Genomic DNA, 26022 nt, shown 5'->3' on the forward strand with positions numbered 1-26022 from the left:
GCTCCTTATTTTACTCCTACTGTCCCTAAGTGCTACGTATCTCCCTTCTGTCAGCCTGCAGGGCAGGAGGTGTACACGGGGAGCTCGAGTGCCTACAGGGTCGATACAGACTCGGAGCTGCACACAGCAACCCCCTCCTCCGGTCCGGCCCCGTGTGAGCAGCCTTTACGATCTTTAGCAGAATGCAGGTCAGAGACAAAAATACGTGTTACTTATTAAGAAGGACAAAATAAGCATTTCATTAAAGGGGCTCATAAATCACCTGTTTCCTATTTTTATAGGCAGCATCTAAGGAAGCTGTACAAAGCAGAAAGACATTCCATCTAAATTACCAAAAAGTATCATGCAAACATTTATGAAGAGATGAATCTAGCTTTATTCCCTTAAGAATACTCAGAGGAACAAATGCAAAGCCTTTTTAATAAAAAACCTTTAATTATTAAAAAGATACGATAAACCGTACACACTGGTATTTATTAAACATCTGAACACAAGCTGCCTATCTGTGTCTCTGTTTTTCTGACAAGAGCATACAAGGCAAAAAGTGCCATTTTGTCACGTGTTGATGAGCATAATAAAATACGTTATTTTGGCACTTTCCCCCAAAAAAGTCTTATAGGAAACCTTACGAGGACATTTCTTCCTGAATGTACTTACTTTGTAATACGGTCAATGTTGGCGATCTGCTTCTGGTTCCGTATAATCTCAATGGCTGCCCAGAGGTGCTGGATGGCTTTTGTATCCGCCTGTCGCCTTTTTGTTAGACGTGCCATGACCTGTTCACTCCTGTGACTGCAGGACACGAGAACACAAGGGGAAAGAAAGCAAGGGTTACAAGACGAACCACCTTCGGTGCACGTAGAAGACCCGGCCCTCCTGAGCGCGGGTCGGTGCTGATGCAGGACAGTGCGTCCAACTTCGGTTTCTACCGTCTACGTTACCACCTACTTTGTAAAAATTGTCATTCACTTTATGCCACTTTAAGGCCAAAGAGTTAAAAACATCTTCCCAAGAAGGACAAGTGGTCACCCCACACCAACGAATCAAAAATCGTGTACATTTCCGTTTCATTCCAAAGCCAAAACCGAACGCAGAACCTCACGTCCGACTCTAGCTGTGTGTGGCTGCAATCCGACAGCCACTAGGAATGGAGCTCCACGTCCCACATCTCTGGTTCCCAGTTTGACTCCACATTGAGGATCTCAAGGTTATGGAGACATACTGACAAATGCAAACAACATTCTTTTTCTTTCCAAATAACGAGACTCTGTTTCTGACCGAGGCATGAAAGGCCGGGAGCTGGGGACCCAGAGGAGGACGTGGGGCCACATCACCGGAAACATTCCCGGGCTCGGGCTGGGGCAGCTGCTCTTTCCAGCACGTGGAACCAGTATCGCTATTTTGTTCAAATTTCAATATTCTGAGCGACACGAGGAGAAGAGCCACCAGCTGCGTCAAGTCTACGAGGGCCGCGGCTGCCTCCTGGGTGGCGGGTGGGCCGTGCTGCCGCAGAGGCTCCCGCGCACGGGGACCCCCCGCACCGGGCACAGAGGGACTGTCCTTGCACGCTGAGGCACCCGGTCCCTCACTGACAGGCACGTGTGGACAGCCCTTGGGCGGGAGAGGAACCCCAAACCTCCCTGACCTGCCCCTTCCTATGTTTCAGAGCAGGAGAATGAGTGAAGGAAACTCATTCTTGCACCTCCTGGGTCCCCGGACTGGCCGGCAGACCCTAGAAGTCTCCGCTTCCCGGTTCCCTGCACAGCCAAGTCCACGCTCACTCTCCCTTTGACAAACCCAGTGAAGCAGCAGCCGCCTCGGAGCTCAGCGAGAGGCTCTTCCCGTGAGCCCGGTCAGCCGGCAGCCGTGGAACAAGGCACCTCTCCGAGGAGCCGTCCTGGCAAGGCACCCTGAGCCCCTCGCGGGGCCGAAGCCCCCCCCCCCCCCCCCCCCGCGCTGCCCGTCCCAGGTGCAGCGTTTGCTCGGAGCGCGCGAGCAGACACACAGCCAGCACCCGAAGTCTGAGGAAGCTTAAGGACCATCAGCTGGGTTCGGTGCAGACTTGGACGCAGAACTAAACGTAGCAACTACAACGGAGCTGACGAACGTGTGGTCGGAAAGAAGCGACTTCCAAACGCAGAGACGCCCACTGTCGCGCACCTGCTCCGGAGCCACCGTCCGGGCGGCCGGACCTCGGGGAGAAGGTCAGGCCGGTCACGGAGTGACGTCTGACAGTGAAGGGCGGTAGTGCAAGTCACCAGGTTCTGCAGGACCCCCCTGGCCCCCGAAACCCCATGTCCACCACACTTCCGTTCTGACACACAGCGCGCGTCTGCTCCGGGTCCGGCACGGAGCTCCAGCTCGGAGGAGCTACACGTGGAAGCCCCGCGGTCCTCGCCGGACAGAGCCTAGCGCTGGCAGCGGAGTCTCACAGGCACGAGAACCCCCAACTGCACGGCAGGAAGGGGGCGAAGCCGCCCAAATGCGTCCCGGGGGAGTCCACACCCCGGGGACACCACTTCCTGCTTACGGAACACCGCAGAATGGGAAGCATATGGGGAAATTTAAGAGGAATGTCCTTAATTTCTTTAAAAGATACTTGGCTGTTTGAAGCCAAGATGCTCGCGTTCAGCAGGGCTATGATGCCTGGAACGGGCGGTCAGTGTCGCGCAGTGACCACGTCTCGGAGACGGGCCACTCAGCCTGTGCTAAGTACAGACGTGTACAATTAGTTTACTCAGAACTACAGAAAATATGTGAAAGCAAAGCGAACATTTTAAAACAATACCTAGAGAGTACATATGACTATTTATATAACAGAACCACCAAGAGAACAAGGAAACGCGAAGGACAGAAACTCTAGAAATGACGTCACCAGCTGGCTAGAGATGGTTAAAATCAAGACTCAAGAAGTAAGTAATGCGAACTTCAGGAAAACAGATGTACGGTTAAAGCCAAAGACTTTTCAGATCTACCCGAATCTGAACCGTGTCCCCACAGACCCGTAAATCTAAGCGAGATGCTCGGGGGCCCAAAGGGCGCCTTTCAGAGAATGCAAGCCCAAGTAAGCGCAGCACGGCGAGGCCGGAGACGGGTTATAAAGCAACAAACCGAGCCTCACCAATAGGACAAGATCGCTTTAAAAAGCCACCACGGAGATGTCCCTTCTCACGAAATCTAAAACCATTCACTCACTGACACAGCTCGACATGCCTGTGACAGGCCAGACACTGTCCCAGGCTCCGGAGGACAGCGCCGGGCCGGTCAACATGAGTCCTTCCGCTGCCCGGTAAATACGAGTAATGCGCTTAGACATCAAAAGACAGCAATTTGGTGTTTATCCATAAAAAGAAAATCCTAGAAAATGAGTCCGTCAGATCCGTGGCACAGGCGGCCTCTGCGCCCAGGCCTTCGCGGACGCGCCAGCCCACGCCCTCCGCAGCTCTCCTGCCAGCGCGGACGCTGCTGCCACCCCGACCCCTCGCCGCACCCCAGTCGGCCCGAGACGCCCCTGCAGCCCGCGCTCGAGCGGTTCTCTGCCTCGCCCGGCTCCTCCTCCGACCGGCTCCCAACCACCCCGCAATGACCTGACTCTCGGATGTTCAAGCGGCCGCCGGCTTCCAGGCCTCTCAGGCGGCAGCACCCGGCGCGAACGGTTAGAAATCCCTCAGCAGACTCTGGCCCCTCATCTAGGAAGGGACGGGCCACATTCTTCCTTTCAAGGTGGCCTCGCGGTCAGGGACGCGTAAGCTGACACGAAGTGATGGGATTCAACATCCCAGCTGTCGTGTGAACAGTGAGGCCCCAGAGGCAGCCTTCGTTTGTGTTACAGCAAAGATTAAGACATTTTAAAAATAACAAAAACAAAAACTCTAAGACTTGGAGAGAGATTTAACTCGGTCCTCAAACTTTTTTTGGCTCCTTTAGGAAGAGGAGCTCCTTCAGGAAGTGATTCTCGAGTGAGTTATTGTTTAAAAACTGAAAACACAAAGCCAAAAAATTTCCACTGATTTTTCCACAATTTCTCTTACTGTGGCGAAGTACAATAGACGGCCGTCACCATCAAGTGTACAGTTCAGTGGCGTGAAATACATCCGCTCCGCTGTGCGGCTGTCCCCACGGTCCCTCCCCGTAGCTCACGTGGTCGTGTGACATGGAATCTCCGCACCCAGTGACCGCTGGGTCCCCATCCCAGCGCCCGCCGCTCCGCTCCGCCTTTGTGACAAATCAAAGTCCCTGTCACAGGGGGAAGCACACAGTACTTGTCCTTCTGTGCCCTACACGTCTCCCCTAGCATGCCCTCAGGGTCCCCCACTGCATGGACTGTATCTGCCCAACGTCCATCTGCAACGGACACCAGGGTTGCTTCCGCATGTTGTTATCACCACGTGTACGCAAACCTGCCTTCGAATGCTCGCTTTCAGAAGCACGCAGAGGCAGTTACCATACGATCCCGCAGTTACAGGAATCACTTTTTTTTTTTTTTAAGATTTTATTTATTTGACAGACAGAGATCACAAGTAGGCAGAGAGGCAGGCAGAGAGAGAGGAGGAAGCAGTCTCCCCGCTGAGCAGAGAGCCTGACGCGGGGCTTGATCCCAGGACCCTGAGATCATGACCTGAGCTGAAGGCAGAGGCTTAACCCACTGAGCCCCCCGGGCGCCCCGACAGGGCTCACTTCTTAAAGACTTGCCGTCTCTTCCCACAGCAGGTGCCCCATTTTACCTTCCTGCCACTGGTGCACAAGGTTCTAATTTCTCCACGCTTTCATCAGTATTTGTGATTTTCCGGGATTTGACAGTAGCCATCCTGACGGGGGGTGAGCGGGTCCACGGAATCCTGGCCAGCCCGCAGGTGACACCGACACTGTCCACCCCTCCAAACCCAGACTTAACCCAAGCCCTCCACCTACGTATCTTCTTTCATATCCTGCAAACACTACAAACTGGAGGAAAAAATAAAAGAAATCAAATCAGGGAATTAAAAATTAAGCAAAATTAAACACTGCAATACTTGGAGGAAGTGATAAACATGACGGGAAGGAGATTAAAACAGTGGGAGGCAGAGAAGAAAGTGCCCGGGGGACCCCCCAGGAGGACACACGGCACCAAGCATGTTCTGGTGTCTCTGCTGGTGGGGGGTGGGCTCACGTTTTGTTTCATTATTATACCAACAAATAGGTTTTGTATATTTTGTAACTTCATCAAATATTACATGGAATTTAAAATTTAATCTCATTGTATAATATCATTTCTTTATAACTTAGGTTAAGTTGAAATTTTTCCAAATTCTGCTTGTAATTTTTTAAGATTTTTATTTATTTATTTGACAGTGAGCATAAGCAGGAGGAGCAGGGAAGCAGCAGACATCCCGCTGAGCAGGGAGCCCGATGCAGGACTCGATCTCAGGACCCCAGGAACATGACCTGAGTTGAAGGCAGATGCTTAACTGACTGAGCCACCCAGGCGCTCAAGTCTACCCGTAATTTTTAAAAAATTTTTTACTTTACTTGTAATTTTAAGTTACTTTTATTGACAGTCTATTCAAACCACTTTTCCATGTATATATTAACATCTTTATATATTAAGATTATTCTTAAAATACTTTTGTCTTTTAGTAAACATTAAATGACATTATACAGAAATATAGCTGACTATGTATTCTTTTATGATAACTTTTCTGATGGGAAGTCCTTCCACATTCAGGTCAGAAAAATATTCAAGTATATTTTCCTATTTTTAAATTTTTTAAATTACTTTTTTAAAAATTTCTTTTCAGCGTAACAGTATTCCTTGTTTTTGCACCACACCCAGTGCTCCATGCAATCCGTGCCCTCTATAATACCCACCACCTGGTTCCCCGACCTCCCACCCACCCGCCAATTCAAACCCCTCAGATTGTTTCTCAGAGTCCATAGTCTCTCATGGTTCACCTCCCCTTCCAATTTCCCCCAACTCCCTTCTCCTCTCTAACTCCCCATGTCCTCCATGCTATGTGTTATGCTCCACAAATAAGTGAAACCATATGATAACTGACTCTCTCTCCTTGACTTATGTCACTCAGCATCATCTCCTCCAGTCCCGTCCATGTTGCTACAAAAGTTGGGGATTCGTCCTTTCTGATGGAGACACCTATTTATTTTTAATATTGACTTCTTAACCCATCTGAGAATAACCATTTAAGAAGTAGTAACACTAACCAGCTTTGTTTTGCAGAGCAGCTTTCCGTTCACAGCAAAATCCAGCAGGAGATACCAAGTGTCCCATGTCCGCACATATCTGCCACCTGCCCTGTTATGAACACCCCAAACCAGAAATCACAGCTGTTACCATCAGCAAACCCGCACTGACACACCACGATTTTCCCCCAAAGACCACAGATCCCTTACGGTTGGTTCACTCCCGCTACCGTAAACTCTATGGGTTTCACACACGCATCAGGACGAGTATGCACCATCCAAGGAGCACACAGAGTAACTTCCCTGTCCTCAAAGTCCCGTGTCCCACCTCTCATCCCTCCACGCCCCCAGACATCAGCAACTGCGGGTTTCTTTCTTTTCTTTTTTTAAAGATTTTATTTATTTATTTGACAAACAGAGATCCAAGTAGGCAGAGAGGCCGGCAGAGAGAGAGGAGGAAGCAGGCTCCCTGCTGAGCAGAGAACCGGATGCGGGACTCGATCCCAGGACCCCGAGATCACAACCTGAGCTGAAGGCAGAGGCATTAACCCACTGAGCCACCAGGCGCCTCAGCAACTGCGGGTTTCTTTACTGCCGCCATCATTTTGCCTTTTCCAGAATGCCCTGCAGTTGGAACCACACGAGATGCCTGTGGCCTTTTCGGAGTGGCTCTTTTCACTTAGGAATAGGCATTTAAGATTTCCTCTGTGTCTTTTCACAGTGTGAGAGCTCATTTCTTTTTAGTGCTGAATACGTTCCTGTGTGTGGACATAACATCGATTACTTCCCATTCACTGACTATTAGACGCCTTGGTTGCACCCAGGTTTTGGCGGTTATGCATAAAGCTGCTCCCAACGACCCCGCACAGGCTTCTACACGTACGTTTCCTTTGCTAACCAACAAGCAGTGAACAGCTGGGTCCTACAGTAACAGAATGTGCGGGTTAGTGAGAAATGTGTCCCCGGAGTGGCGGCTCCATCCGGCACCCCGCGGGCACTGAGCTCCTCCTGCCCCCGTGTTCGGGCCAGCCATCGTCGTGCAGGCGAGTGCTGGTGCACAGGCGCGTGGTGGTGCACAGGCGCGTGGTGGTGCACAGGCGCGTGCTGGTGCACAGGCGTGTGCTGGTGCACGGGCGCGGCTCCACGCTGCGCTTCTCCAAGGACACAGCACAGAGCATCTCTTCACACTCGCCTTCCACCTGGGCGTCGTCCCCAGAGAGCTGTCGGTTCTAATGTGTCGTTCGCTGTTTAATCAGGTCCGTTTTCTTAGCGTTTCAAGAGGCGCCCGTTTTGCATGACAGCCTTCGTCAGAGGCGTCTTTTATAAACGTTCTCCCAGGATGTGGCTCGTCCCGCCGCTGTCCTCACATCATCCTTCACGGAGCGAACGGGTTTAATTTGAGTCAAGTCCAGCTGATCAGTTGTTACTTTCCAGGGCTTTGTCTTTCTGTTGCATCCAAAAAATCACCGCCATACTCAAGGACAGGTAGGTTGTCTCTTACATTATTTTCCAGAAGTTTCGCAGTTTTGCATTTTACATTTTAGGCCCATGATCTGTTTTGAGGTAACTATGGTGAAGTGAATAAGTCTGCATCTAGATCCATTTTCCTGCATGTGGAGGCACAGTTGTCCCAGCACCATTCGAGGAAGACCTGTCATCTGCTCCGTGATACCTCTCTTCCTCCTTTATCAAAGATCATCGGCTATGTTTACGTGGGTCGACTTCCAGGCTCTTCCCTCTGCTCTCCTGATCCATTTGTCTGCTACTTTACCACTAACCCTATCCTAATGAACATAGCTTTATAGTACGTCTTGAAATCTCTACATTTGTTCTTCTCCTTCAAGATTGTATTAGCTATTCTGGATCTCTTGTCCCTCCACATTTATGTAGAATCACTTTGTTGATACCCAAAATATGACTTCCTGGGATTTTTACTGCGACAGCATGGAATCTATAGATCAAATTGGGAAGAACTGACATGTTGCGAATATTAAGTCTTCCTATCCATGAACCAGGCTTCCCTCTCCATTCACTTCATCAGTATTTTGCTGTTTTCCTCATATGGACTTTATAAATATTTTGTCAGATTTATACTTAAGCATTCCATTTGGGGGGTGATAATGCAAATATAATGTGTGTGTGTGTGTGTGTGTGTGTTTAGATTTTTATCTATTTATTTGATAGACGGAGAGAGATCACAAGTAGGCAGAGAGGCAGGCAGAGAGAGAGAGGGGAGGAAGCAGGCTCCCCGCCGAGCAGAGAGCCCGATGCGGGACTCGATCCCAGGACCCTGCGATCATGACCTGAGCCGAAGGCAGAGGCTTAACCCACTGAGCCACCCAGGCGCCCCAAATATAATGTGTTTATAACTTTAAATTCAACTGGTTTGTTGCTGGTACATAGGAAAGTGATAGGCTTTTATATATTAATGTTCTTGTCATATGACCTTGCTATAATCGCGTATTAGTTTCAGGTCAATTCTTTCAGATTTTCTGTGTAATCATGTCATCTGTAAATGAAGATGGTTTTATTTCTCTCTTCCAAATCTGTATACTTTTATTTCCTTTTCTCGTCTTACTGCTTTACCTAGGACTTCCCGTCCAATGTTGAAAGGGACGGTAGGAGGAGACATCCTTGCTTTGTTCCCAATCTGAGCAGGAAACATCATTGAGTATGATGCTGTTAGTACAGGGTCTTGACAAGTAGACTGTATCATGCTGAGGAAACTCCTCTCTATTCCTAGTTTGCTGGTTTTTATTATGAATGGGTGTTGGGTTTTGCCAAAATTTTTGTCTCCATCTTTTAATGACATGACAGATCTTTATCCTGTTGGTATGATGGATTACACCGACTGATTTCCAATATGGAAGCAACCATGCATACCTGAGACAAACCCCACTTAGTTATGGGGCATAATACTTTTTATACAATGTCAGATTCGATTTGCTAATATTTTGGTGGCGATTTTTACATTTATGTACATGAGAGATACTGGCCATCTCTTTTCTTGTAATGTCTTTGTCTGGTTTGGTATTAGGGTATTGCTGGCTTCACAGAAGAGTAAGCCTTCTGCTTCTACCTTCTAAAAGACTGTGGAGAATAAGTATAAATTTTTCCATAAATGTCTGGGCAAATTCACCAGTGAACCCATCTGGGCCTGGTGCTTTCTGTTCTTGAAGTTTTATTAATTACTGATTCATATCAGTAATTTATTAATTACTGATACATAGGTATCAGTAATATATCAATAATTCATTAATTACTGATACACAGGCCTACACAAACTATTTCTTCTTGCAGAAGTTTTGCCAGATCATGTCTTTCAAGGAATGGATCCATTTCATCTCAGTTGTCAAGTCTGTGGGTTCAGGGATGTTTGTAACATTCCTTTATTATCCTTTCACAGCCTAGAGGACCAGAACTGATAGCTCCTCTTCCCCCTCCGCCTTTTCCTGCTCATTTTTTACTTCTTTTTTTTTTTTTTAAAGATTTTATTTATTTATTTGACAGACAGAGATCACAAGTAGGCAGAGAGGCAGGCAGAGAGAGAGAGAGAGGAGGAAGCAGGCTCCCCGCCAAGCAGAGAGCCCGATGCAGGGCTCGATCCCAGGACCCTGCGATCATGACCTGAGCCGAAGGCAGAGGCTTAACCCACTGAGCCACCCAGGCGCCCTCATTTTTCACTTCTAATATTCGTTATTTGTATCTGTTAAGTTGGCTTGTCAAGAGACTGACTGGTTTTATTGATCTTTTCAAAGTCTAACCAAAGCGTGGGGGACCTCGAGGAATGGGTCTCCCTAGATTTTGACTCAGGCTTCGCCACCCTGAGTCTGTGGAAGTTCATCGGTCACATTCAGGTTTTCTTAGCTCTGGTTCCTGCAGCTGTTTCTGTGGGAGAGTTTTCACTCCAGTAGTTCTGTTTTCGTGTCTCTCCTGCTTTTGTCCTGTGGCTTCACTGCCTTCCTAAGTCGCAGTACATCCGTTGGTTTTCAGTTCTGCTTTTCACTTGTTATTAGGACGGAGCGGCAAACTCCAAGCCTCTGACACGCCCACATGGAAACTGTGGAGTTACCTGTTCAGTATGACAGAAGCTGACAAGAGAGAAGGGCATTCCAGAGAGGGATCAACTGTCCCAACAGGGCTTACTGAGAGAGTTCTTCCTTCCTAATGAAATGCGACGCACTTCTAACCGCCAGGTCCCAATCTATACTAGCCTCCGTGTGCTTGATGTTCTGGGTTTGGTTAGTATCTCACAAAAGATATTCATTTACTCTGATTTGCTTATTAGCCATAATCACGTTCAAGTTACAATTAGGTTACATTCAGCTTCTATTATAACAACCTGCATATATAAAGTCTACAGTTACAACTAAGGCCATGCTGCTACTGACATAGACTTATTTTATACGCATCACCCAACAGGTTTCTCAAAAGCAGGCCGTATTTCAAGCTTGATGCCCTTAACGACTTGTATCATGAAGTGTACAACACGCACTTATGGACTGGATACATTCCTGAATGAGCCTTGAGATTAAAAAACAAAAATAAAAGGAGAAATGAAGCTGGTCTAGTCTATGACAGTGACTGGTTGGCTACTAAGTCTCGGCACTACAGAACAGTGTTCCCTAAACCCTCAGAGCCACAGCTGCTGTCCCACTGCCAGATGCAGTGAGTACAGAACACGGAGAACTTGAGAAACACAGCACTTCTGCTCTGAGACGGACCTTATTTAAAGCAAATTACACTAGTTCAACGGCAGAAAATAACAGCATGTAGAACACTGATCAAGATTCCTGATAACGACAAGCAGAAGTCAATTGTTTTATAAGCTATACTAGCAAAGCAAGACCTTTCCTGGCTTCTGGATTTGACCAAACACTAGCTTAAAAAACAAAATGTACATGAGGAAATAATGTTTGACCGTTTAACACTTTGTTTTTTAAGATTTTATTTAATTTTTTTGACACAGACACAGCGGCAGAGGGAACAGAAGCAGGGGAGTGGGAGAGGGAGAAGCAGGCTCCCGCTGAGCAGCAAGAACAATGCAGACTCGATCCCAGGACCCTGGGATCGTGACCCGAGCCAAAGGCAGACACTTAATGACTGAGCCACCCAGGCGCCCCGCCCCTTAACACATTTACTGAGATGTAATTGATGTATGTTTCATCACTAAAAGTGTGTAATTCAGTGTTTTTTATACAGAATATTAATTTTTTATAGTAGGGCGCAGGAACATAAAACCTGCCGTTTGAACCATCTCTACGTGTACAGTTCAGTGGCGCACGTATACGCTGATGAACACTTGGGTGCTTCTACTCTTTAGAGGCCGTGAGTAATCGCAAAAAACACAGCATCTGCCCAGGTCTTGCTTTCAGGTCTTCGGGTGAACACCCAGAAGGGGAGTTGCTGGACCGCGCAGTAACTCCACATTGACCCTTTCCAGAAATCACCCCACGGTCTTCGACACCGGCTATACCCCTTCCCAGCACACCAGGAACGTGTGCAAGTTCTAATTTCTCCGTATCCCGGCCGACACCTGCTGTCTACTGCTTCATTTTACAGCCCTCTTAGCAGGGTGACGTCGCATTTCATTGTGGTTTGGATCTGCACTTGCCTGACGACAATGAGCGTCTTCTCGTGTGTGTTCACCATTTATCTTCCTTGGGGAACGTCTACTGCAGCCCTGGCTCACTTTTCCTGGTATTTACCTTCTTGGCGAGCTGGGAGTTCTTTCCATATTCTAAATAACACTTTAATTTACATGTTTTACAAACCTTTTCTCCCATTTTGTAAGTTCTTTCCACTTTGATAATGTCCTGTGATTGTGACGCACACAAGCTTTTCGTTTTGGCACTGGGTGGTTCCGTCCATTCAGTGTCTGCCTTTGGCCGGCGTCAGGATCCCAAGGTCCTGGGATCGAGTCCTGCCCTGGGCTCATAGCTCAGCGGGGAGCCTGCTTCTCCCCTACCTGCCACTTCCCCTGCTTGTGCTCTCAAATAAATAAATAATCTCTAAGAAAAGTTTTTCGTTTTGATAAAGTATTACAGATACAGTTTTTCTTTCATCGTTCCTACTATGGTGTCATACCTAAGACTTCAAAGCAAATCGAAGGTCATAGAATTAATCCTTATTTTTTTTCCTAGGAGCCTTGTGGTTTTAATTCTATTTAGGTCACTGACCCACTCTGGAATTTTGTCTATGGTGTAAGGAAGGAGTCCAAACTCGATCTGTCATGTGCGCGAACCAGTCATCCCAGCACCATCTTCTGAAGAGACTTTGCTTTCCCAACTGAACGGGCTCGGCATCATGGTCAAAAATCAACTGACCAAACTGTGGAGAACAGTATAGAGGATCCTCAGAAAGTTGTAAACAGAACCAATCTGAAATCTAGCAACTGCACTACTATTTACCTAAAAAGACAAAAAACACTACTTCAAAGGGATCCAAGTACCCCGGGGTTTACAGCAGCGCGGTTTACAACAGTCCAATTACGGAAGCAGCCCAACTGCCCCCAACTGATAAATGGACAAAGAGCTGGGTGTGACACACACACACACACACACACACACACACACAGAATATTATTCAGCCCTGAAGAAGAATGAGATACCGACATTTGCAGTCACATGGATGGAACTTGAATATATTAAGCAAAATAAGTCAGTCAGAGAAGGACAAAGCACGACTTCACTCCTATGTGGAACTGAAAAAACAAAAGAGTGAAGGAAAAAAGAGAAACCCAGGAACAGACTCTCAAGTCTAGAGAACAGACGGACGGTTCCCAGAGTGGAGGTGGGCGCGGGACACGGAGGACACCGCGCACCCTCCGCGTGAGCCCGGCGTGACGGATGGAGGGGCGACGCCAGGCCGCGCACCTGGCCCTTCGTTAACGGTGCGCGCTCATTATGCTGGAATTAAAAAGTCAACGAGCCAAAGAGGTCTGCACTTGCTTCCAGATTCTAGTCTACGGCCATACCACCCTGAACGCGCCCGATCTCGTCTGATCTCGGAAGCTTCCAGATTCTAAATCCCGTGTCGGTCCTTACATCAGTTCCACACTGCTCTGATCTCTGCAGTTCTGAAGCAAATTCTGAGACAGGGGACTGTGTGTCTTCCACTTTGTTTTCTTTTACAAAACTACTTTGGCTACCCGGGCACTCTCCAATTCCGCATGAATTTCAAGATCAGTTTTTCATTTCTGGCGCAGGCAGGGGGACACGGGTGGCGAGACCACTGGAATTTTCAGGGGGAGAGTCCTGAACCCTATTGCTTTGGGTAGTATCGTCCTACCATCCATGAGTCCGAGATGTCTTTCCATTTATTCTGGTCTTAACTTCCTTCTGCAAGTTTTATAAACTTATAGTGTCTAAGTCTTTAACCTGCATAGTCAAGTTTGCTCCCAAGTATGTTGTTCCTCCACATGCTAATGTGACTGGAACTGTTTCCTCAGCTGGCTTTGCTGACTGTTCACCACTGGTGTTATGGAAACACAACTGATTACCCTATATCTTTGCCAAATTTGTTTATTAGTTCTGATGATTTTCTTGTGGATCCTTTTGAATTTCTAAATACCTGATCATGTCATCTTCAAACATAGTTTCAATGTTCCTTTTCCAATTTCAACGCCTTATATTTCGTTTAGTTGTCGGACTCCTCTGGGCAGAACTTCCCGCACTATGTTAAGTAGCAGTAATCAAAGTGGGCATCTGTCCTGCTCCTGATCTTAGGGGGAGGGTTTCAGTCTTTCACACTGTCTACAGTATTAGCTTGGGTTTTCATAAATGCCTTCTATCATGTTGAGGAAGGTCCTACAAGTCCTAATTTTCTGGCAGTTTTTTATCTTAAAAGTATTTTGTCAAAATCTGATTAGGTCATTAGGTGGAGCCTTCATGAGTGGGATTAGATTACAAAAGTGGCCCCAGAGATATTCCCTAGCCCCTTCCACCGTGTAAGACAGGTGACGTCAGCGGACCACCTGGTTGGAAGCCCCTCACGCAACCCCGCTGGCACCCAGAACTGTAAGAAATAAATGTCTGTTCTTCAGAAATGACCCAGTCTGTGGTATTTTTGTTGCAGAAGCCCAAACAGACCAAGACACTGGTTTTAACACCATTTCATTTTTTTAAAAAAATTAATCATAATAAAATAGACATATCAGAAATAAGCTGTGAAGAAAAATGAAAAAAATGATACAGTGAAGTTTTTTTTAGGAATCTGAATTACCTTCAAAAGACTTATCTTGACTTTGACCAGTCTCTGAATGTGTCTGCAGTGAACCAAAGATAGTATTTACCCTAAAATTATAAAAATGATGAGCTACAGCCATGTTTTTGTTAACAATATTTGAAAGTTAGGAAAAGGAAAGCTATGAAAAATTGAGATACATGAAGATCTCTTAGTAATTCTAACTCTCCTTTACAAAAAATGGACACGTAACTACTACACTTTAAATAAAATTGAGTTGTGTATGACCACTCGGGTATACATGTTCATTAACTGTTAGAAATCTGGAATAAAAATTACTAAACAGAACACTACATTCTTTTAATAGCAAAGTACCTGCCTGTGAGAACCTGAAAACCTGAACTGAAAAGAAAAAATCTGAAAGGCACCAAAGAACAAACACTGAAAATTTGCAAGACTTAAGATCAAGGAAAACAAAAAGCAAAGAGGTAAGTCACATTTCTCCTATACAGGCAACCTGGCAAATCTGTAGGAGCAGCTAAGAACACGAGCAAAGCTTTCAAAAGATCCAGGCCGAGACGATCACAACCGGACTGAATGCCTAGTGCGGGAGGAGGGTACTGTAATCCCTCAAACTGCAAATCTGAACACCAAAAGGCTGCATCCTAAGAGTAAGAAAACTACAAAGAATTCAATCTTCACATATAAAATAATAGCAAAAAATGAAAGGAGCACACGAGCTACAAAATTAACTACCTCTTTCTCAGACCTCGAATCGTCCCAACTGCCGACGAGATTAACGTCATCCAGGACCACTGGGGCCCCTGGCTGTCTGCCGGAAGCAAACAGAAACCCTCTTCAGATGACATCACCCTAAATTTCACCTCACTCCTGCGATTTTTCTCTACAGTATCTAGAACACACGCAAAAGTAACCAAACCCAGAAAGAGGAAGACGGTATGACAAACGGCAAGAAGAGTAAAAGAGAACAGAGACAGACACTCCAAGAAGTCGAGAGGGTGCGTTATCAGACACAGGCTTTGCGAGAACAATGGCCCAGATGCCTAAGAAATTAAAAGATTCGTAACGTCAGCAAAGAACATGAAACGAAAGGAACCTAGATGGTAAGCACAGAACCGCAGAAGCCCTGCAGCCAGAGCGCTCCGTGAATGGGTCAGCCTCAGACCTCACACATGTTTGAAGAGAGACTTCGAGGGCAGGAGGACTATTCTCAGAAGGAAGCAGCCGGAGAGAGCTCGGACAGGCCCGGGCACGGGCGCGCACGGCGCACACGGACGCGGTAAGGGCGAGCGCGTCTCACTGCGACCCGAAGAGCAGAGCAGAGGAAGATGGGAGAGGGACGGACTTTCAAAGAGAGAGCGGCTGGTCATCCTCCACGGCTGACAAAGAAATTCAGCCTCAGAATGAAGAGCTATTCCCAGAAAACAAAACCAAGTGACCAGATAACGACCGGGGATTTCACAGTAAAACCGCCGGAAGCCAAAGATAAAAGGGAAGGTTAAAGTCATCGAGGGCAAGCCGCAGTACCTTCAAAGGAGCAGTAATGTGACTTCACGTGGACTTGTTAAAACAACGGAGGCCAAAAGATAAGGAAATAATGTCTACAAAGTTCTCAAAATAGCTGCCCATCAAAAACTCTATGCTTGCAAAAATGAGAGTTAAATAAGTTTATATAAAGCAAGACTTCATCACAGCAGCACCGTAACACAGACCGTGGAGAGGCTCCTCGGGCAGACGGAGAAGAACCCCAGACGCAAACTCAGATTGTGAGGACAGACGCACAGCACTGAGAAGGGGCAGGTGCGGGAAACCTAAGTAAATGCTGAGTGTTCTACACAACAACGTCTTCTAGATCTGAAGTACACACGGAATTGAAACATTTAAGTTCCTTGCATTATGTGGGAAAAATAACTTCTATTAAACCTTGATACATCAAGGACAGAAGTTCCTGTTCCTAGAGTGTTTAAAGGGTAGTAAGAGAATACATAAATACCAAGCTATTAGATGGGGAGACAAGAATATAAAATACTTCAGTAACTGCACTCCCAATAACAACAAACAAGAAGGAAAAAGGGGAGCAAGACGGATACGAGGGATCGTGATGACAGATTGAAACCCAAACACGCCGGTGATTACACTAATCTAAACAGAGGAGCTTCAATAAGAGAATTTTGAGCCTGGATTTAGAACAAAAACTCAGCTATATGCTGCTCTCAAAAGACAAATCTTAAATATAAGGACACAAAAAGTTTGTAAAGAAAAGAATAAAAGGAAAAAGTACCTTGTAGAAATATTATTAAAAAGAAAGCTGGGGAGTCCAGGTGGCTCAGTGGTTAAGCGTCTGCCTTCGGCTCAGGTCATGCTCTCGGGTCCCGGGACTGAGTCCTGCACTGGGCCCCCCGCTCCACAGGAAGCTGCTTCTCCCTCCGCCTGCCTCTCCTCCTGCTTGTGCCCCCTCTCTTTCTCTCTAATAAACAAAATCTTTAAAAAAAAAAAAAAAGGCAAGCTCAGAAGAGTGTAATAACTAAGAAAAAAGAGGGTCATTTTACTTTAATAAAAAAAATTGAACTTATTTAGAAAATATTCTAAGGTTCATGTACTTAACATAATGTCAAAACATATAAAGCAAAACAGTCGACTACGAAAAACTGACAAATCCAATCACAACATTCTAACATGTCTCTCACAACTGACAGAGAAACTGTACAAAAACACTTAACAAACCAGACCTAATCTGTATAAACCTCTGCAGTCACCAAGTGCCCAACGCCGCACACTCCGCTCACACCCACAGAACGTTCACAAAACGGATCACATCCAGGGACAGCAATCCTCAATTCCGAAGGACGGATTACGAGTTTGCTCTCTGCCCGCAGAAGAACGGAAGAAAACCAGCAACAAAAGACAACACAAAAGTTCCTATGTTTTTGGAAGCTAAAAAACATATTTTTTCCATTTCTAATTATTTTTATTAAGATACAATGTATCATCAGTCCCGGGGCACAGGTCTGTGAATCGTCAGGCTTACACACTTCCCAGCACTCACCCTCCCCAGTGTCCATCACCCTCTCTGTACCCCAGCCCTCAGCAACCCTCAGTTTGTTTTGTGAGATTAAGAGTCTCTTATGGGTTGTCTCCCTCCCGATCCCATCTTGTTTCATTTTCTTCCTTCCCTATGACCCAGCAATGGCACTACTGGGTATTTACCCTAAAGATACAAACGTAGTGATCTGAAGGGGCACGTGCACCCGAATGTTTATAGCAGCAATGTCCACAATAGCCAAACTATGGAGAGAACCTAGATGTCCATCCACAGATGAATGGATCAAGAAGATGTGGTGTATAAAAAACATACTTTTAAATAACTGAAAAAGTCACAATAAAAATCAAGAAATACAACAAAAATATGAAAATATAATGTAAGGAATGAATACTAATCATCAAAAGTTTTATGATGTACCTGAAATTTATAGCCTAACTGCATGTATAATGGGAGGGAGGGGCACTAAAAAGCAATAATCTAAAAAGCACCCATCTTGAGAAAATCTAAAATAAAAAACCAAAAAAGTGGAAGAAAATCACACACACACACACCACACACACATATGCAGAACAGAATTAATGAACCACACAACAAACATACGAGAGAGACTTACTCTAAGGAAAAGCTGATTATCTGAAACAATAAGCCTGCTAATCTCGTGGTTAAACTACACATGACTACCAAAACAGACACAAGGAGAAACAGACAACCTGAACAAGTCTTTATCAATTAAAAAAGCTTAGACTGATGATTAAAACTTTTCCCACAAATGAGAAAGAGTTAAGATACCCAGACTCACCACTAGCATTCAACATCATACTGGAGACCTCGTCAGAGCAACACGACAAGAAATAAGATATATAGAGACTGGAAAAGAGTGATTACAACTGTCATTCGGAGATGAGCTGCTTCTATCTATAGAGAAACCCCCAAAAAATCTACAGGTTAATTATTAAATTAATAAATGTCTTTGATAATATCAGGAGATCGGAGAGGAGGTGGGGTTCATGCCCTTCTCCTGTCTCTAAATCTCAGAACACATTGCCAAGGCATGTGTTGCATGTTAGAACGGACATCAGTGAGGACAGCCTGGTGGCTCAGTCAGCTGAGCACCGACTCTCGATCTTGGCTCAGGTCATGATCTTGGGGTCCTGAGATCAAGGCCAGTGACAGGCTCCATATTCAGCGGGGAGTCTGCTGAGAGTCCGTCTCTCTCCCTCTGCTCCTCTCCCTGCATGCACACGCGCTCTCCCTCTAAAAATAAAGAAATCCTAAAAAAAAAAAAAAAAGATTGGGCATAAATGCACTTCCTGACTAGCAGTAGCCCTAGCAACCAATCAGGTTTAGATTAGTTAAACTGCAGCCACACCAGCACCAACCTCATTTCATTTAAAACAACTTCTATAAATTCCCGCTTTCCTCTTTAAGAACTCTAACCAACTTTATCTCTCTGGAGCACCACACCGACTGGTCAACTCCATCTCTCAGTTGGCGATCCTTGTGATTCCAGATAAATGCACATATTTTAATTTGCAGGTTGCAGTTTTGTCTTTCATTGGTCAACCCTAGTAACAATGAATAAATGAAAAAAGTTAAGATACAATTTGCAGAGCTGCTTGGATGGCAGAGTCGGTTAAGAGTCAGACTCTTGGCTTTGGCTCAGGTTGTGATTTCAAGGTCCTGACTTCAAGTCTGATACCAGGCTCCATACTCAGTAGAGAGTCGGCTTAAGACTCTCTCCTTCTCCATGACATGGGGAGAAGGAGAGGAAGACGAACCACGAGAGACTGTGGACTCTGAGAGACAAACTGAGGGTTTGGGAGGGGAGAGGAGCGGGGGTGGGAGGTTGGGGGAGCCTGGTGGTGGGTACTGAGGAGGGCACGGATGGCACGGAGTCCTGGGCGTGATGCATAAACAGTGAATCTTGGAACACTGAAAAAATAAAGTTTAAAAAAAAAAAAAAAGATTTCCTCTGCTCCTATCTCCCCCAAATAAATAAATAAAACTTTTAAAAATACATCATTTACAATACCATCCAAAGAAGTCAGATCTAGGAATAAATCTAACAAAAGATATACAAGATTTCTATCCAGAAAGCCACAAAACATTCAAGTAAAAATGACTTAAATAATGGGAAAATACCACATATTTACAGATTAGAAGATTAATATTATAAAAAATGTTCTTTCCCAAATTGATTTAAAATTCAGTGCAAACCCAATAAATATTCTAGTAGAGTTTTGTGTGTAAAGTAACAAAAGGGTTCTGAAATTTATATGGAAATATAAATAGTCAAAAATATTTATATGGAGGGGCGCCTGGGTGGCTCAGTGGGTTAAGCCTCTGCCTCCGGCTCAGGTCATGATCTCAGGGTCCTGGGATCGAGCCCCGCATCGGGCTCTCTGCTCAGCGGGGAGCCTGCTTCCTCCTCTCTCTCTGCCTGCCTCTCTGCCTACTTGTATCTCTGTCAAATAAATAAATAAAATCTTAAAAAAAAAGAATATTTATATGGAAATGTAAATGTCCCATAATATAAACAAGTAAGTAACAAGACATAATGAATAAAATATAATTGGAAGATCTGATACCATATATCAAAATTTATTGTACAGCTACAGCAATTAAGACTGTGTCAAATAAGGATTTGGTGACAAAGGGTCATAAATTCACGGAAAGGAACAGAGAACCCAAGAAGGCACTGATGCATCCATGGGCACTAAACGCCCATGACGAAGAAGGCCCTGCAGAGCCCTGGGTTTGAGGGAGGCTCTCCAGAAACAGTGCCGAGTCAACCAGACACCCAGCCGGGGAGAAGACAATCAGACAACCAGTACAACACACAGCAACACTGATTCCCAAGAGATTATATAGACACATAAGCTTCTAAGGGAAGTGTGGCATACTTTTTCATGACCTTGAAATGGAGAAAGCTTCTTATATGGAAACCCACCAACAGTAACCTGCTAAATAGGACTGCATTACAATTTAAAACTTCCTGTTAAAGCAGTATCATTAGGGCTGTAGAAATGAAAAGACAAGACCAAGTCCAAGCAAGGAACAAGCCAGAGGCACTGATACGCTCTGCTAACTTAAGCCTAAACTGTACACTGCTTTCAACGGCGGTTTGTAATTTATGTTAAAGATGAACGTTCTACTGCTGGGTATACACACCCAACAGAAATCATGCACGTGGTCACCACAAGATACGTTCAAGAATTTCAAGGATCTGGGGGTGCTCAGGTGGCTGAGTCAGGTTAAGCATCTGACTCTTGGTTTCAGCTCAGGTTGTGATCTCAGGGTCACGAGATCCAGCCCTGCTTTGGGGCTCTGCGCTCAGCACAGAGTTCTGCTTAAGACTCTCTCTCCTTCTGCCTTCTGCCCTTACCCCCCAACACACATACTCTCCCACTGTAAAATAAACAAATCTTAAATAAAATTTAAAAAAGAATTTCACCACCGTGGTATTTGTAATAGCCTGGAACTGGAAGTCAGCCGACATCCACTTCGTCCACTATGGTCAGACTGGATACAAGTACCATGGTTTAGTCATACCAGGAAACAGAGTAACAACTATGTAACAGTGACACTGAATGAACTACCTAAATGTAACAGAAAGCCACTCAGAAAATAATACATGATAACTAAACACAAAAAGTTCAAACACGGCTGATCAGAGAAGTTCTAAGACCAGAGAAGTGAGGACAAGGAGGGATTCTCCTCTCTGGGATGAGGGTACATTCTGGAATGCTGTTAGGGGTCTGTTTCTCAGGGTGCCCGGGTGGCTCAGTCGGTTAGGCGTCACCTTCAGCTCAGGTCATGATCTCAGGGTCCTGGGATCAAGTCCCACATCAGGCTCCCTGCTTCTCCCTATGCCTCTGCCCCCCACTAGCTCATGTGCTTTCAGATTAAAAAACAAAAACAAACAAAAAAAAAAAAAACCACTTTTTTTTTTTTTTTTAAACATAGAGTCTGTTTCTCCACCTGGATTGTGATTATATGGGTATATTTACTCAGTGACCATTCACTGACCCATGCACTATGCTAAAATTGCCAAGCTCACATTCCTTTATGTTTTCCCTCCAAAATTTTTTAAGAGGGAGAAGGTTAACACAATGTAAACAATATCCTTATCTGTATTTATCTACTGAAAACATTCCTGCACTGAAAAATAACACGTTATTCAAGTAAGTCACAAATGGTTCTATGTACACATATCACTTTGCATATAACTACAGGAAAGAAACTGGGACTTATAAGCACTGAAGAGCTACTGATAATTCTGTATTCCTTTCAGATTGCCTTAAACTTAAAACACACCAAACCATCTCCATCTAGATGGTATACTTGCCAAACGATTTTACAATTAAAAAAAAAAAAAAGACAGAACTATACACAAACGTGTGAGCGTGTGCCTGACTACCTTGAAGCCAAGCCATACTGCGCTTTCACAAGGAGAAGGACTGCCACAGGACAAACTCCAGGGACCCGGCGACAGTCAGTCAGGGGAAAGGAAGCTCCACGGAGATCTTCTAAGGGCAGCTGTGGGATGGTGAAGACAAATCCACTGCTTGTCCTCCTCCACGCACTGTCTACGCGCTCAAGGGAAAAGCAAACTCCATTTTCCAGAAATTTCTGAATTATCATAATAGTGCATCTGCCCTAGATTTATGTGGTGCTGGGCACTAGGGTGGCTCGGTCAGTTAAGTGTCTGCCTTTGCCTCAGGTCGTGATCCCAGGATCCGGGGACCGAGTCCTGCATCCGGCTCTCTGCTCAGCGGGGAGCCTGCTTCTCCATCTACCTTGTCTGCTGCTCCCCCTCCTTCTGCTCTCTTTAAATAAAATCTTAAAAAACAAACAAACAAACAAACAAACGGTATGTGGTGCTTCCCTAGTTCAGTCACTGGAACCAAAATGCACGCCAACGAGGGGAGTCGGGACGACAGCAGGTCCTCTAGAGACTCTCATCTGCCCAGTCAACAGCCCAGTCAGAAACCACCAAACCCAGGTGCTTCGGGCTCACACAGTCTTCTGGCTCCATGTTCTTAAGACTGGAATCCATGCCTAAAGGACCAGGAAGCCTTTAAAAGGTCAACGTTGCACTTAATTCATGGCGTAGGACCATCGGATCAGTAAATGGACCAATTAAAAGACTATCCCTTGAAAATGTAATGGATTTATTAGGGAAATGCAAATCACAACTACAGTAAGATTAAAAAAGAATCTTTTAAGGATTTTTGTGCTTTTAAGTGATTTTGCAGTAGTCCCTGCAGTGACCATTTACAGCCAGTAGACTCTTTCCCTATGAAGCTAAGGGTACAGATAGTTGTATTTGAGTTTTTAAATCCTACTTTAAAGTAGGATGATCTCTAGTCTTCAGCGCCAGCAACCCCGAGACTCCAGCTCTGGCAGACGCGACATCCGACGCCAGCCGAGAGGAACCACCAGAGCCAGCACGGGGTTCGCCGCAGATTTGAAAAGGAACACGACGGTCCTCGCAGAAAACATGTAAGCGGCACCAAGTGAAGCGTTCTTCCTGACGGGATGCCTCATGGGATTTTAGCTACTTCACAGTCCGCTTTGAGGGGGAGTAATACGAAGACTTCTCCACCGACACGCATTTACACGGACGCGGAGATCCTTGTAAAGGGCACGTCTTGCCGCGTCTGGACTCGCGCATTTTCTTCAACTTGGCTACTGAGTGCGCAAAGCCCCGGGCAGCTGCCGCGGACTGCGAACGCGGGACCCGCACGACGTCCGCCTGTGCGGGGGACACAGCTGTGAGGACCGGGTGGCGTGAGGACCGGGTGGCCTTCCCGCAGCGGGGAGAGATTACTGGGACGGGACAATCAGAAATGAGGACAATGGGGAATCACAGTGCGCAGCAGCTGAGGGGCCTTTCAGCTGAGGCTGATGGAGGAAGGGAGAGCCGCGGGCTCTGACTGGGGGCCCAAGTCCACGGAGATCTCCGAGACACTGGTTCTCAAGTGGGTGCCCCTCGGTGCTGAGGGCGGAGAGCAGGAGCTGACCCACACCATCACCGCAGGTCAGACTGCCCAAGCGACAGCGCGGCGACAGAGACCCCGGCCCAGCACGGAAGGATGAGACATTTGGTCTGGGAAGGAGACATAACCAAGGGGCAGATCCACAAGTCCTGTGGACAGGACGCCAAGGAGTGCAAAGTGCTGCTGAGAAGCCCCAGAAGGGAGGCAGAAGTGTGCACCAGATTGAGCAGGACCTGGGTCCCTGGCGACCCGCAGCACGAGCCGGACTGGAGTGGCTTCAGGAGTCAGCGGGAAGGGGAGGAGCAGAAACGGCAGAGAAGGCGGCTGAGAACGGAGGAAAGGACCGATCAGATGCAGGTGCAGGAAAGACATGGGCACCACGTGGGCTGTGGTTCGTTCAAAATTTACCCCCCGTTTACTGAAATCCGTGGATAAGATCTGTTCTAATCCAAGAGTCCCAACACCCCTCCCCAACTCTGCTACCCTAGGGTGGTCACCGTCAACCACCTTTGGTCTAGTTTTCTGTACTTACCTCGGGATCTGGAAATCCCACGGCCATGCCACCCCAGCCACCTCCCTCATGGACACTCCCCACCCCCACCCTCCCTTTCATCTTCTCAACAGTTCCACTACCATTTCTGAGTGAGTCAATACTCAGTGTCTACATTTTCAGGACGATGCAAGCAGGACTGAGACCAGGTTTCCCCTCTCCATGCTCTGACCCACACATTCAACTGCTCCCAAATGCAGCCCACACCTTCGCTCCCCCAAGACCCCCATGTACCACTGGGGCTCCAGCAAGATCCTCCCCAGGCAGAGAGACCATCTGGGGCCTGCAAACCAGTGTTCCCAGACCATACCCTGCTGTTCCCAGTGGGTATGCAAGCCCAGAAGGCAGTGCTCCGACACGGCCAGACGGGAGTCTAGCGCTCCTAACACCCCTGTTCTCGTGCGGCATCGCCGTCTCCAGCGGGCCTCGGTCACAACTGTTCCAGTCTACCCTCCGCAGACAACAGACTGCATGAGTTCTGCAGGACAGAAAAGGGTAGGGACCGGGGGAAGGTGCTGGGGAAGGTGCTGGGCATAGTGCTACACAGACCAGGGCGAATCACCCTGGTCTTGAACCCCCACCATCCACCCTGCTGCCAGAGCAAACCTGCTACTTCTAAGTCCACTACGGTGGGGTCCAAACTGGCATTCTGATCCTTCCCTCTGTAGGCACTTAGCTATGCTGCCTGCTAAATCCAACAACCCCACACACTTCCTTCCTTTATAAAACCCTAATGGCATCTTGTCTATGCTCTAGTTCATCTTTCCTCTTGTCCTCATAGGTTTAGGCACTTTCCTCTTCTTAATAGGGTTTCAGGAAAGAACACACATTCAGTGCATCACACATTGCCAAAAGGCACATTTGAACTTTTGTTTCAAATGCAAAAGACTTAAAAATGTTTGAGATCCAGGAAGAGGATTCACTTGAAAGGCTGAGGTTGACTATCCAAGAGAGAAGGAAGAGATAACCTCTCTGGAAAGCCAGAAGATGAATCCAAACCAGCAAAGGAGTAATTAGCCTTTACTATGAACATAAAAAGCATATGCAAATGAGCAGTAATTCCAGGCAGATTTGAGAAGATGACTATTTCCAAATCTAGAGAATACTAAAAAAAAAAAAACACTCATTATTTGGGAATATCCCATGTTATTAGGATCAGTACAAAAGATCAGTAAAAGGATAGGACTCAATTATCTATTGCTCAATCAAGAAAAGTAGGGAAGAAATAGGGGCCTCAAAAAAGCCTCAAACCTTAAAAAATAGAAACCAATGCTGTGTGCTCACACGAAACCCACACTCTACCCATCTGAGCAGTGCTCACACAGGACATTTCCTGCCACTGGTGTTCCACTTCCTTCCACAGCCTGGTTCTGTGGGACAGAGGCCCGTCAGCATCCAGCACCGTGTCCTACAAGCCCGACACACAGCAGGGATTCGGCAAGAATGTGTTGTGTGACTACGTCTGAATGTAGTCATTCCAAAAGTGCAAAATACAACAGCTGTGAAGGCAAATAAATAAGCTCAGCTGAATAGGGATTTGGGTCCAGACTGAGGAGAAATCAGAACTTTTCCATTTTGAAGAACAAAGCCGGAGGCGTCACGCGTCCCGACTTCAGACGGCACCAGGACAGCGAAGGCTGCTGGACAGCAAACGCTGTACGGATTCGGAGAGCAGATTCGCAGAGTTCTCCTCACAAAGAAAACCAGCGTTTTCTCTTTTTCCTTTATTTCTTTTCACACCTGCGTGAGATGACGGGGTGAACTCTGCAGCAGACGCGTCACCCTGTCAGGGAGATCGCTGCGTGCCCGCGGCACACCGCACAGCACCGTGTCGTCCGCTTCTCCGTGAAACTGGAAGAAACATTCCCAGAGACAAAACCATCTCACAGAACGACTGTAATCGGAAAGCAGGGGTGCCATAAAGACAGGCACACAGATCAACGAAACACAGAACTCAGGAGAAACCCACATAGTTTTGCTCAATTACAGCAAAGGAGCCAAAAATACACAAGGTTGAAGGGACAGCCTCGAAGTGAGACAGTCAC

General features: G+C 46.4%; 1 protein-coding gene across 7 annotated transcripts in view; it reads right to left on the reverse strand.

Moving 5' to 3' along the window:
- ZMYND11 (zinc finger MYND-type containing 11) overlaps positions 1-26022 on the reverse strand; it is a 113198-nt gene that overhangs the window by 65232 nt on the left and 21944 nt on the right. For 6 of the 7 annotated variants that reach the window (XM_045072345.1, XM_045072344.1, XM_045072346.1 and 3 more), the window contains exon 2: positions 658-792. The exons of the other annotated variant lie outside the window; for it this stretch is intronic. In XM_045072345.1, the coding sequence (XP_044928280.1) occupies positions 658-773 (116 nt within the window). In that variant the 5' untranslated portion in view covers positions 774-792. The remainder of the gene's footprint in view (positions 1-657; positions 793-26022) is intronic. 7 annotated transcript variants of the gene reach the window in all.

This window comes from Mustela putorius, unplaced genomic scaffold (genome assembly GCF_011764305.1).
Source record: "Mustela putorius furo isolate JIRA1106 unplaced genomic scaffold, ASM1176430v1.1 tig00004033_pilon_pilon_pilon, whole genome shotgun sequence".
NCBI classification, from domain to species: Eukaryota; Metazoa; Chordata; class Mammalia; order Carnivora; family Mustelidae; genus Mustela; species Mustela putorius.